The following is a 12530-nucleotide window of genomic DNA, read 5'->3' as shown; positions in this document are numbered from 1 at the left end:
TTTAAAGCTCTCTGGCTGCTGCGCACACACACACACACACACACACACACACACACACACACACACACACACACACACACACACACACACACACACACACACACACACACACACACTCAGGTCTGGAACAGAGCTCCAGGCCATTTTTCCAGCGCTGAAGCTGAAGCTCATCCTCTGCTTGAGTCTCACTATAGTCCCTGTACCCCCCCGCTTCCCCCCGCTTCCCCCCCGCTTCTCCCCCCATCAGACCCTTTTCTCTGCCTCTCTTGCATCACCACCCCCCCCCCCCCCCCCCCCCACTCCCCCCACCCCCACCCCGCCTCCCTTTCCCACATCTTTCTCCCAAACTGGCAGCATCCTGCATCGCCTCGGCTTTCTGCGGCCTGCCTGCGTGTCGATATGACCACCGCCTCACCCTGCATGTAAATCCAGAGCCGCTGATGCAACATGTCATGTTTTTTTAATGTTCATTATTCCCACTGAACGTCCAGGGAGGAACTGCTGATGTTATTCGTTGGTAACTGGAGCCGTACTGTAATTCTGGTTGATTCTGAACTGTAAGGCTGCGCTTACTGGGTCAAAGGTCCACACATGAGAAAAAGTCTTCCATTGCTCTTAATTCTGTTTATTTGTGAGTGCTGCTGCCCTGGAGTGCATCCCCAAGGAGGTGGGGAAGCATCTTTGAATAGCTGAAGAAGAGTCTTGGTGAGCAACAAATGTGCACTACACATGGCCGTTATCACAAGCAGTCACTAGAACCCAGGTATGTGGAGTGAGGCTGTGTGTGTGGGGAGCAATCCCACTTCCAGATTAAGAGAGACACTCTTAGATGTCAGGTCTGATGCTCCTTGTGCTATTGAACCGATCTGGGATGAAGATGTGGAGAGAGGCAGGAAGTGACTGAGGGAAATTATATTAACAGCAAAATGTTCACTGCAAAAACTGTTAAAAATGAACAGAACAAATAATAAGCTTGAATGGCTGAAATGGTTAAAACTGTTAACTCCCTGGAAAATGAATAAAACTGCTTAAAACTGCTAAAATATCACACCTCTAATAAAAAACCTAAAATGCTAAAAGAGGCTAAACAGGGTTAAAATAGCCGAAATTCTTAAAACGTCTAAAAACAGTGATGATTGTTAAAATAGAAGCAAACAGCTGATAATGGCTGTAAATGGGAATTAATTGTTAAAACTGTTTAAAATGCTTAAAAAAATGTAAATGGCTTTAAATATAGCTAAAATAGCTAAACCGACTAAAAACTGTAATTACATCTGAACGGTTCTTAATTTGAGTCGAAAACTTTCACATGGAGTAGCTGCAGTTTGGTAAACAGCTCGTTTACATGTGAGCTTTATTTTGAAGGTTAAGCACATTTTAGTATTCTAAATGTCTGCAGACAGTGAATTAAAAAACCTGTAGTTTATTGTGAAAGGTTGCCCAGTTAGCTGGGAGGCATGCTAACGCGCTGTGAAACTTTTGAGAACTATTTGTTCATAACAAGTTAGAAAAGCGCCTGGAGCCTCACGATGGCCCGCCGACCGTCATTCCGTCCTCCGTCTCTTCAGAGGTGTCAGGAGTGAGACATGGAGGGTTGGAACCTTTTAGTCGTCTGTCCTGCTGCCGCTGCTCTTCTGACCGTTTCAACGCTGAACTGAAGAACTCACCAGGGGCTCCATCAGCGCCAAACACACCAAATGATTGTCTGTGACTGATTTGTGGTTAAAAAGCAGAATTTTCTTCACCTTAACAAGCAGAACAGTGAAAAAACTCAATTCACTGAAAACCAGACGGAACCAGTTAGAAGGTCCAGACGAGGGTTTTTGTTTTCTTCTGATGGGGGTTTACTTTGTGTCTGGTAATGATCTTTGTTGCATGTTTTGCAAAGGTTCTATTTTAATTTTGCTCATTTGGGGTCTATTTCCTGTACAGTCTTGCAGGAGTGTCCAACCCCGGTCCTGGAGGACCCCTGTCCTGGAGGACCTCTGTCCTAGAGGACCCCCGTCCTGGAGGACCCCTGTCCTGCATGCTTTAGCTCCTCCTACCTGACTCTAATGATGATGTCATCACCAAGTTTGTGAAAAAGCCCAATAACGAGCCCCTCATTATGATCAGGTGTGTTGGAACTGGGAGGAGCTAAAGCCTGCAGGACGCCGTCCCTCCAGGACCGAGGTTGGACACCCCTGGTCTCTACAGCTCTGCTGTCTCTCTGAGCCTGCAGGGTCTGGATCCTCACGTTGGGCCTCTGGTCTGAACCTGCAGGCTCTTTTCAGGGATTATCAGATAACGAGCAAAATAAGAGCCTGGTTCTGTAGGGTCGCCTCTGGGTCTGGTTCTGCAGGTTCTCCTCCGAGTCTGGTTCTGGAGGTTCTCCTCTGAGTCTAGTTCTGCAGGTTCCTTCTCCTCTGAGCCTGGTTCTGCAGGTTCTCATCCGAGCCTGGTTCTGCAGGTTTCTCCTCCTCTGAGCCTGGTTCTGCAGGTTCTCCTCTGCGCCTGGTTCTGCACGTTCCTCCTCCTCTGAGCCTGGTACTGCAGGTTCTCCTCTGAGCCTGGTTCTGCAGGTTCTCCTCTGCGCCTGGTTCTGCACGTTCCTCCTCCTCTGCGCCTGGTTCTGCAGGTTCCTCCTCCCTTGAGCCTGGTTCTGCAGGTTCCTCCTCCCTTGAGCCTGGTTCTGCAGGTTCCTCCTCCCTTGAGCCTGGTTCTGCAGGTTTCTCCCTGTTAAAAGGGAGTTTTTCGTCTCTACTTGCTCCTGTGGATTTGCTGGTTTTTCTCTGGAGAAACATTAAAGGCTTCATGTTTTATTTGTTTATTTTAAATTCACTCAGCATTGGGGGTTCCATAATGTCTACCTGATGTTTACTATTACTAGTGATGTTTCTCTGGTTCTGAGCTGAGATGGACGTGACGTTGTCCCTGTCCCTGTCCCTGTCCCTGTCCCTGTCCCTGGTTTAAAAGCTGGTCACGGTTGCTGTGTCTGGGGAGACACCTGCTGGTCAAATACGGTACTGAACTCAATGCTCCACTTCTTTCCTCTTTTTCCTTTAGAGACATACAGTATGTCTTTAAATCACTGACATTTGCAAATAAGAAAAAATGTTTGTTTGGCTGAAAGCAGCATTCAATATCTCTCATCATCTGTGGACGGGGATCCAGGAATTAATGTTTCTGTGATTAATTCAGGATCTGAGTCGAGTCTAAAGTTCCACTACAGATCCCAGCTTTTAGAGGATCTGTCTCAATGTGGTGAAAAAAGCATGAATTTCTCTGAGAACAATGATGGAAGGCCTTTTTAATCTTTAGATTTTTATGTATTTTATTCTGTCTTATTAAATATTTCATCTTAGAATTAAACTAAATATTTTCTTTGAGCGAATAATAATGTAACCTTAACCTTAACCCTGTCCCTTTAAATGTCGCCGCAAGGAATTGTGGGGGAACAAGAGCTGGTCTCCTCTGGTAAAGGAAGCATCAGTGGTTCCTAGGCTAAAGGAGGTTCTAAAGGAACCATCAGTGGTTCCTAGGCTAAAGGAGGTTCTAAAGGAAGCATCAGTGGTTCCTAGGCTAAAGGAGGTTCTAAAGGAAGCATCAGTGGTTCCTAGGCTAAAGGAAGCATCAGTGGTTCCTAGGTTAAAGGAGGTTCTAAAGGAAGCATTGAGCCTCCTTTCCTTTGCTTATTGAGGATTCAGACAGTCCTCATCATGGCCGCCACACTAAAGACTTCCCGGGGTGACGGAGGACGGACAGAGGAGGAGACAGGAGGGACTATTTGGACGGACCCGCTGAATTGGAAAACGGCCACAGACAACGATGTAGTTAGTCTGCTGGGCCACTGGAGGGCGCTGCACAGACGTGTGCAGAAAACAAAACTCTATAAACGGGTCGTACCACCACGGGTCGTACCACTACGGGTCGTACCACTACGGGTCGTACCACTACGGGTCGGCCATGTTGGTTTCGCACTGGATGAGCAGGGGGGGGGGGGGGGGGGGGGAGGAGCAGTAACAGTAACAGGCTCCGCCTCCATCAGTCTCTGCAGGAGGGAACAGAGACCGTGAAAGAATCTTTCCACCTCGGGAGCCGGATTAAAACCTTTGTGGACACATTGGATCAGAACACTGGTGTCGTGGAAACGGACCCCCAAAGGGAAGAAGGTTTTGCAGATACACTCTAATTCGTTGTCGTGGAAACGGGACCTCAGTCACAAGCCACCGTGACAATAATCACTGTTTTTGTGTTTCATATGAAGAAACCCTCAAATCAAAGTCAGAGAAACTTTCCTGTCTCAGATTCTCAACATTACTAATCTTCTTCAGTCGGTTTTTAATTAGTTTCGTTTTTACAGTAAAATTCAGAATCAAACATGTGAAATCAAAGATGTGAGGTTAGTTCCTGAACTCACATCTTTACCAAGCATTTTAAATCAGCCAATCACAGTGAAGCTTCTCAAGGTGGACCTTCATGGGTTCTGGGCCGCCGAGCGAGGAACGTGGATCTGAGGTCAGTCCGTCCAACATTTTAGAACAACCCTGAACGGAATGAAGAAGAAGACAGAATAAGAAGTTATTGAAGTTCCTGGATTGTCCAGATTAGCGGTCCAACACCAAACAAGCCCGGTTCCACCTTCGTGTTCTTCCCTCCGGCGCCCGGATCCGTCAGTGGACCTTAATGAGAACTGCAGTCATGTTGTGTTTCTACTGGAGTCGTTATTAATCCATCAGATTACTGGTAATCTGCAGGTCGTATACAGACACTGATTCAGTACAACAATAGAACCGGTTTCTGGACCACGTGTGTGTTTCCATCAATTTCATGGTAAAATATTCTCATTTATCATTTATTTAGTATTTTTAAATAAACAGGTTAAAGGTTCTTTTGATACTCTAAACCTAATTCCTGCTGATCGTTGTACCTCGTTCTACTTCTAAATGTTTTACTAGTTACTAATTATTAATTACTATTACTAATGTAGTAGAACTGTTCCTGCACTTTAAAGTTCCAATAGAAGCTAAGTACTCTCACACAGGCCAGCTATGGTACCAGCTATGGTACCACCTATGGTACCACCTATGGTACCAGCTATGGTACCAGCTATAGTACCACCTATGGTTTTACTGAGATTGGTTCCCATCCATGGTTCTAAGTGTTTTTGTATCTCAGGGAGAACCGAGCTTTTGTTCTATTGTCTCGTGGTTCTAGGTAATATTGGACTGAAAGGAACCAAAGAGGACGGTCATCTTGTCCAACACTTTTTAAAAGGCAGAGACTTTTTGTTCCAGAGGCACATAGTGCATACTGTACATAGTACCTTAGATCCTGGTTGAAAAGAAACAAAGTATTACTGTACTCTGCTCTGTACTCTGCTGTGTACTGTGTACTGTGTACTCTGCTCTGTACTCTGCTCTATACTGTGTACTCTGCTCTGTACTATCTGCTCTGTACTCTGTACTCTGTACTCTGTGCTCTGTGCTCTGTACTGTGTACGGTGTACGGTGTACGGTGTACGGTGTACTGTGTACTGTGTACTGTGTACTGTGTACTGTGTGTTAGAGAGGTTTTATTTCTACTCTGGATGCAGCTCAAATATTGAGGTTCTCTATAAAACTGAGATTAGTAAGTTATTATGTAGGACTGTGCTCACACTTCTATACAGACTATATGTACTTTATATTAAGGAATATCATGTACTTTTATATGTATTTACACATTCATACATACATCTCTTGAATCATTAACATATATATATATATATTTATATCTCCTCTTCTGCAGAACAACCGACATTGTGACCTTTTCTTTCTTTCTTTCTTTTTCTTTCTTTCTTTCTTTCTTTCTTTCTTTCTTTCTTTCTTTCTTTCCTTCTTTCTTTCTTTCTTTCTTTCTTTCTTTCTTTCCTTCTTTCTTTCTGAGTCAGAATAAAAACCTCTTCAACCTTTGAATACATTATGATATTACTAAATATGATTATTAATACTCATTTTATCCTTTTTAAATACTTACTCCTTTACTTATTCTGTTACTTTTTTCAACTATAATTAAATTCTTTAATTAGTTTTTATATTTTAATGGTGCTGTGGCTTTTCTATATTTTTTTTTAACTCTTTCCATTTTCTTTCTTTAAGCGTTCTTCACAGTACTTTACCATCCCTGAGGTGTATTCATGTTCTATTTGAAGCAGATCTTGTATCAGTAATAGTATTTTATGCGTACGGAGCACTGCGTTAGATTATCCCTCCTCCTTTTCAATTCTGTTGTTTTTGAGTTTGACTCCAGAAATCCGTGGCGTTTCCATAAACTGACCCTGATAAAGGTTAATAAATCTGCTTTTTCTCTCTGCGCTGCTCCGTGGATCCGAACAGAAACAAACACGACGGCGCTGAATCGATAGTTTTAATGCCGCTCTGTCGGCCCTCTACTTTCTTATTCTGATAGTTCACTTGCATCTCTCTCCTCCTCCTGCAAGGATTGTGTGATATTGCCTCATGCACTTGAAAGGCCTACGACTGCTAGGAGAGATACCAAGAGATTTCACACACACACACACACACATACACACACACACACACACACACACACACACACACACACACACACACACACACACACACACACACACACACACACACACACACACACACACACACACACACACACACACACACACCCTGTACGGGCTGGGAGATGAGATAGGCTGCTTATGTTGTCTGTTGACTGCTTGATATGGCTCCCTTCAGCCTCGGGGATCAATCATAATGCAGCAACAAAGCTTTAAAATATCGGGGTGAAAAACATTCAATTACACGAGTGGAGCTTCATGACGTCTTCCTCCACCACAGTTCTTCTGCTGGCTGGTTGGAGCCGGCCGACTTTAAAGGAAACAGGTCGTCTTGCATGTGTCCATCACCGCCTGCTGCCGTCCAGAGTTGAATTCTGGGAAACGGCTTTTCTTTTCTTTTGACCGCGATGCAGCCAAACACCCTGGAACCGAGGTGGGGGTAGATGGGGCAGGAAGCAGGGGGTTATGGGGCAGAAAGGGGAGAACAGGTGGGAGGGGCTCTGCACCGCCTAATCCCACCCTGAGCCCTCTGTGTGTGTGTGTGCGTGTGTGTGTGTGTGCGTGTGTGTGTGTGTGTGTGTGTGTGTGTGTGTGTGTGTGTGTGTGTGTGTGTGTGTGGAGCGACATGCAGTGAAAAACAGTCCAAAGGCAGGAGGTGAAGGATTCTACATAAAGTGGTTTTATTTGGCTGTTAGTGACCTGACGGAGGATCTTTGACATCCAGAGAACAAAAAGACCTCGAGTCGGTTTTTTTCATCACATCAGATCGATTGAACACAAAATTCCCACGAAGTCGTACCCAACAACCATTTATTGTTGCGTCAACAGGTGATTGTTTGTTCGCAAAATACAGCCGAGAGGAAAGAAAGAGAAAGAAAGAAAGAAAGAAAGAAGGAAAGAAAGAAAAGGAGGGAGAGAAATGAAAAAGTCAAAACCTAAAGCAAGTGGATGTTTCTGTTTGTCAGAGCGAGAAAAAGAAGAAAAGCTGAGCGTGAATCCGAGCAGGAAGAAGGAGGGAAAGGAGCAGCGGATGGAGGTTGATGGAGGTTGACGGAGGTTGACGGAGGTTGATGGAGGTTGATGGAGGTTGATGGAGGTTGATGGAGGTTGATGGAGGTTGACGGAGGTTGAACTGACGCCATGCAGGGTAACAGAATATTGCCTTCAAACGACACTCGCACATGCTTTTTTTTTTTCTTTTTAAAATCCAAAATCAAACATGCATCGGGTATTTCAGTCGGGGGGGGGGGGGGGGGGGGGTAAAGAGGCGTTAATACTCACATTTCTTTTTTTCTTTTTTTTGTTTTTCTTTAAAAGCAATACAAATTCTCTGAACTGCTCCTCAGAATGAATATTTTGTTACACAGATCTTTTTCTGGAGCAATCCCTTTTATTCAGTCGACTCGTTCTCGAAGCGAAAATAAAATAAAATAAAATAAAAAACGATAAATGTGCAGCAAAAATAATATATTAAACAAATCAAATAGAGATTTCGTAATGAATCGTGCGCTCCGACGCCGAAGTGTCACAAACAAACAAACAAAGAAAGAAAGAACCACAAGCGACTGGATCACTACTGGAGTCCAGAGAGTTTTTTTTTTCTTTCTTCTTTTTCTGTAAACGGTCGGTCGTTGCAAGCGGCAAACTGGGTCATCACAAGGCTGTGAGTGCAGTTCGGATCACAGTGGTCACGGACAAAGTTCGGCCTCTCCTCGGGAAGCCGCCTCGCTAAGGCTACAAGAGTTTCTCTGTTTCTTTCATCACGTCTCCTCGGTCTTTGCTTTTCAGGAAGGAACAACAAAACGTGTGTGTTTGGTGGCGTTGGCTCATCCTCTGGGATCGATCGCTTTCCTTTTTCTTGGTTTTTCTTCTTAGGGGAAAAAAAAAACGACCAAACAAACCCAAACCATGCAGCTTCAAACCTTCAGATTTGTTGAGAGACAAAAAGACAAAAAGGAAAAAAAACCCAGTCGGTGTTTTTCTCTGGATGGTTTCGTTTCTCGGTGCTGGTTGGAAGGATTTCAGAGGTGAGGTCGGCGTGTGTGTGTGTGTGTGTGTGTGTGTGTGTGTGTGTGTGTGTGTGTGTGTGTGTGTGTGTGTGTGTGTGTGTGTGTGTGTGTGTGTGTGTGTGTGTGTGTGTGTGTGGTAATCTTTAGGCACTGCCATCCTGTTTGAGCCGCTGACTGCGAGCCTTGTAGACCTCGATCAGTAGGTCCTTGACGTACTGGATCTCTCGCTCCACCGACTCTGCCTTGTCACGAAGCTCCCGGTTCTGCCCCTCCAGGCCGTGAAGCTCCTCCTCCAGAGAGTCCAGCTCCGCCCTCTTACGCAGCCTGTACCTGCAACCAAGGATGCGTTTCATTTTGTGTTGTTGCTGCTGAGTTTGCAATTTTCATAACAGACTGACGCCAGCGTGACCTTTGTCCCCGTGACCTCACGGAGGGCCGGGTCCAGAGCCTCAGCTGACGTCTCAACATTAAAGTTTGATTTATTTATTTCCTCCCTTCTTGGTGCATCTCACTTTACACTGCCTGAATGCAGCACACACACTTATAGAATTGGTTAGGTGTGGCTGGATTTGGCAGGCAGAGCGGGACTTTCCACTTCCCTCCTCCAGCTCTGCAGGACATTTAAAGAAGCGGGGAGCTGCTGTCATACAACACTTTGTGCCGTGTTGAGGTTTCAAAAGCCAAACAGAGCGTCCCTGAAGCTCTGCATGCAGAGTGGAGTGGAGGTCTGTCTTACCTGTGAGCAGCAGTCTTGTTCTGGTCTCTCTTCTTCTGCTTCCTCTCTCCAGTGTTGCCTTCCAGAGAGGCGCCGCCCATCACCAGGGACTGCTTGACCGAGCAGGGCTCGTCCTTTAGCCTCTGTGTGGGGCGGTGGATGGGGGCCCCCAGCAGCGGGCCCCCCTCGCCCTCCCCTCGGGACAGACATTCGTAGCTTTGGTCTGCAAGGCATTCCGGGTAGAGGTAGTGGCCGTGTTGGGGCTCTACAGCCTGAGCTTGTGCCGGCTGGTCCAGCTCACCTATAAAGCTATGGTAAGGCTCCGTGCCGGCCATGGACTGGTGGAAGTAGCCGTCGCCGGCCACCATTGTCTCTTGGGGAATACTCCCAGAAAGTCCTGCGTCCTTGCCGCAGTGCAGGACCTCCAGCCCCGCGCTGTCATAACTTACATTGACCTTCACATTGTGCATCAACTGTCCGTCTCGCTTGTGGTGGCCGTCGTACGAGCCACCCAGACAAAACCCTCGAGCAATCTCTTCACTGCAAAACATTCCTTCGGAAAAACAGTAACTCTCCTCTTCCTTCAACGATAAAGCACATTCTCTCACCTTCTTGACGCTGCCCAGGCTGTTCTTGCTGACCGTCTTCAGCGTGGAGTAGTGGTTGACCGACAGCTCTGTGCTTCCTGAGTAACATCCCCTGGAGCCCCACGTATCCAGTCCAACCTCCTCCCCGACTTTCACCGCCTCGCTGATCAGCCTCCGCCCGTTGTTGTGGTGGTGGTAGCGGTGGTGGTAGTTGTACGGAGCGGGTCGCGCGATTTTGGTTCTGCTGATGGGACTGCCACAGAAGCTGGCCAGGTCCAGTTCCCCTGTTGCCAAGGTAACAACCACAGGGCTGGTTTCTGATTGGCTGGTCCCATACGAGCCATAGGGTAACTGGTAATAAGACTGGGAGCCCATGGCTTGGGCGCCCTTGTCACATTTTGAAGATTTCTCCAACTTGTTAGTGGCAGATGTGGACTCGGAGCGGAAGTAGTCCTCCAGCTGAGCCAGCTCCTCCTGCAGTAGAGAGGTCATGACCTCCAGATCCGAGGGCACCTTGACATCCTGTTCTAACGGCGAGGGGGGAAGAGATGAGCTCGGAGAGGACTCGGTCGTCGACACAAACGAAGACAAATCAACTTTTTCCGTCATCCAATCAGAGTGACCATCACCTATGAAAAGCGAGACGAGGAATCACAACAATGTAAAAACAACATCACTGCAGAAATCCATTTTTTTCTTTCAGATCTTGATCAGATAGAATACGTGAAATAAAAACTTCAAAATCTGAAAAAAAATCAAATGAAGCAAGGCTGAAAGCAAAGAAATGGAAAAAAAAGCAGAAAACGGAAGTAAAATCGAGCAAAGCGTCCAAAACATCCAAGTGAACCACTAACCGATCATCTGAAAATGATTGAACAGCATCGTCTGCATTCGATAAATATCCACTTAGCTGTACTCACTGTACGACATTAGCCCCGTGCTGCACTGCGGCTCCGACCTCGGGATGTGGAAAAATAAAAAAGCGTCTTGGCAAAACTCACCAATTAAGTGCTGCCTCTCCACTGGCTCCGCCCCCGTCCCGGGCCGTGATTGGCTGCGGCTAGCCTGTCGGAGAGGGGGAGCGCCGAGCTCGCCCGTGGAAATGGGAGGAATTTTCCTGCGAAGGATCGATGCCGCCATCGTGTCGTCTGCTCCGATCGGATTGTTGAAAAGCACAAGCCGTGCGCTGCGTGGATGCCAGGAATGACGAGACACCTGAAGACCTGCGGGAGGAAATTAAATCAAAGTTAAATAAAAAAAAAATAATTCATTTAATTAATTATTTTAGTTATTATTTCTTTATTATTTATTAATATTCAAAGTAAAAATCTATTTTATTAACCTAATTTAATTTTAAATTACATTTTTTTATATATATTATAAGGATTAATTGAGTACAAATAACTTCTCCATCCACCTGTTAAATCAATCTGTAACTATGGATTAATGTTGTAATTTGATTCAATTAATCTGAAAACTCACCTTTAACACACTTTAATAATAAAACTTGACCATTAACTACTACAAACATTATAAATAATAAGTGTAATAACCTAACAAACCATAGAAAATGTATCCAAGCAGCAGAAATCTAAACTGCACTTTAAGATTTATTTATAAAGAGAAATTAAAAAGTCTTTATTTGTACACTTTATAAAGAAAAGTGAGTTAGTTATCATTTAAAAACCAGTAATAATGAAAGGTAAGAGCTGATAATGAGGATTTAAATCCTAATTGTAGAGCGAGTTGAGTTAAAAAGTGTAAAAGCAGAAAGTTTGCTGTGCGTCTCTTCCACTCACCCCATAGTTCCGAATAGTGTGAGAAGAAAACAGTGCGCTGCAGGGGCGAAGCACACGGAGGCTTTCTGTCGGAGAGGAAGACGGTCGCCGCTTAAAAAGCCATATTTTCCCCCTTTTGGAAAAATCAGGGAGTCTTCATGAAGCGCTATATTTCCACCAACACACTTGCAGGGAGAAAGTTTTTAAATCCGCTACTTCTGCAACTCCTAATGCCCGGACCGCATCACCGCGCTGCGGATCAATGCGCAGTTTACAGAGTTCAGCCGGCCGTTACGTCATGAGGCTTTGGGACTTTCCCACTTTACGCACACAGCGTGTTTAAACCTCATTTTCATCCTCTGCTCTTCACCTTAAAGCCACTAAACTATCAACTACGTTCTCTTCTCTTGACTCTGAGTGTTTTTATGAGAGGTTCGTGGGGAGAAAGTGTCTCAAAGTCCTGCAGAAAGTACCAAATACCGTCGTTATCTCTTGAAATATAAACGTCTCCACCTGCTTGTTCCTCATCTCTTTAAATAAAACTCCAACTGACAGATAGGAACTAATTACCAAACAAAAACTGCGCAAAAAGTCTTCAAACTCACTCAGACCTGTCAAAATGTTGACCTTAGGCAGGTAAAGGTGTTATTAAGAATTCCAGACACGCTGGAAAAAGGAGGAAAGGTGTTATGTGGAGCAGACGGCTCAGCGGGCGCACTATATTCCGGTGCGCCGCGGCGGAGGGACACGGCGTTGCAGTTGGAAGGTGTAACTTTAGTTGCAGCCCTGTTGCATCAGATCCGCAGGGGATTCGCTGAGCGCTGGAACAATGTGGCCGCACCATTGGTTCATCCGGGGGAACTTTTCTACTTCTATTGGCCTTCATCG

The 12530-nt window shown here is 45.5% G+C and overlaps 1 protein-coding gene across 1 annotated transcript; it reads right to left on the bottom strand.

Annotated features, from left to right (window-relative positions):
* Nucleotides 1-7865: 7865 nt before the first annotated feature.
* atf5b (activating transcription factor 5b) lies at nt 7866-11903 on the bottom strand. Its single transcript, XM_080459857.1, has 4 exons — nt 11664-11903; nt 10866-11087; nt 9299-10493; nt 7866-8892 (listed from the first exon to the last, which is right to left on the bottom strand). The coding sequence occupies exons 2-4, from the start codon at nt 11002-11004 to the stop codon at nt 8706-8708; spliced, it is 1521 nt and encodes a 506-aa protein (XP_080315983.1). The 5' UTR covers nt 11005-11087; nt 11664-11903; the 3' UTR covers nt 7866-8705.
* Nucleotides 11904-12530: the final 627 nt, after the last annotated feature.

Source organism: Lipophrys pholis, assembly GCF_963383615.2.
Source record: "Lipophrys pholis genome assembly, chromosome: 3".
In the NCBI taxonomy this organism is placed as follows: Eukaryota; Metazoa; Chordata; class Actinopteri; order Blenniiformes; family Blenniidae; genus Lipophrys; species Lipophrys pholis.
This window is presented reverse-complemented; position numbering and strand designations above follow the sequence as displayed.

Bases quoted from the DNA above. Each gene is read 5' to 3' on its own strand.
- atf5b (XM_080459857.1), bottom strand. From the start codon at position 11,004: ATGGCGGCATCGATCCTTCGCAGGAAAATTCCTCCCATTTCCACGGGC. The intron at 10,494-10,865 runs GTGAGTTTTGCC...CGCTTTTCATAG, and splicing joins GGAGAGGCAGCACTTAATTG to GTGATGGTCACTCTGATTGG. The intron at 8,893-9,298 runs GTAAGACAGACC...CCTTGGTTGCAG, and splicing joins AACAAGACTGCTGCTCACAG to GTACAGGCTGCGTAAGAGGG.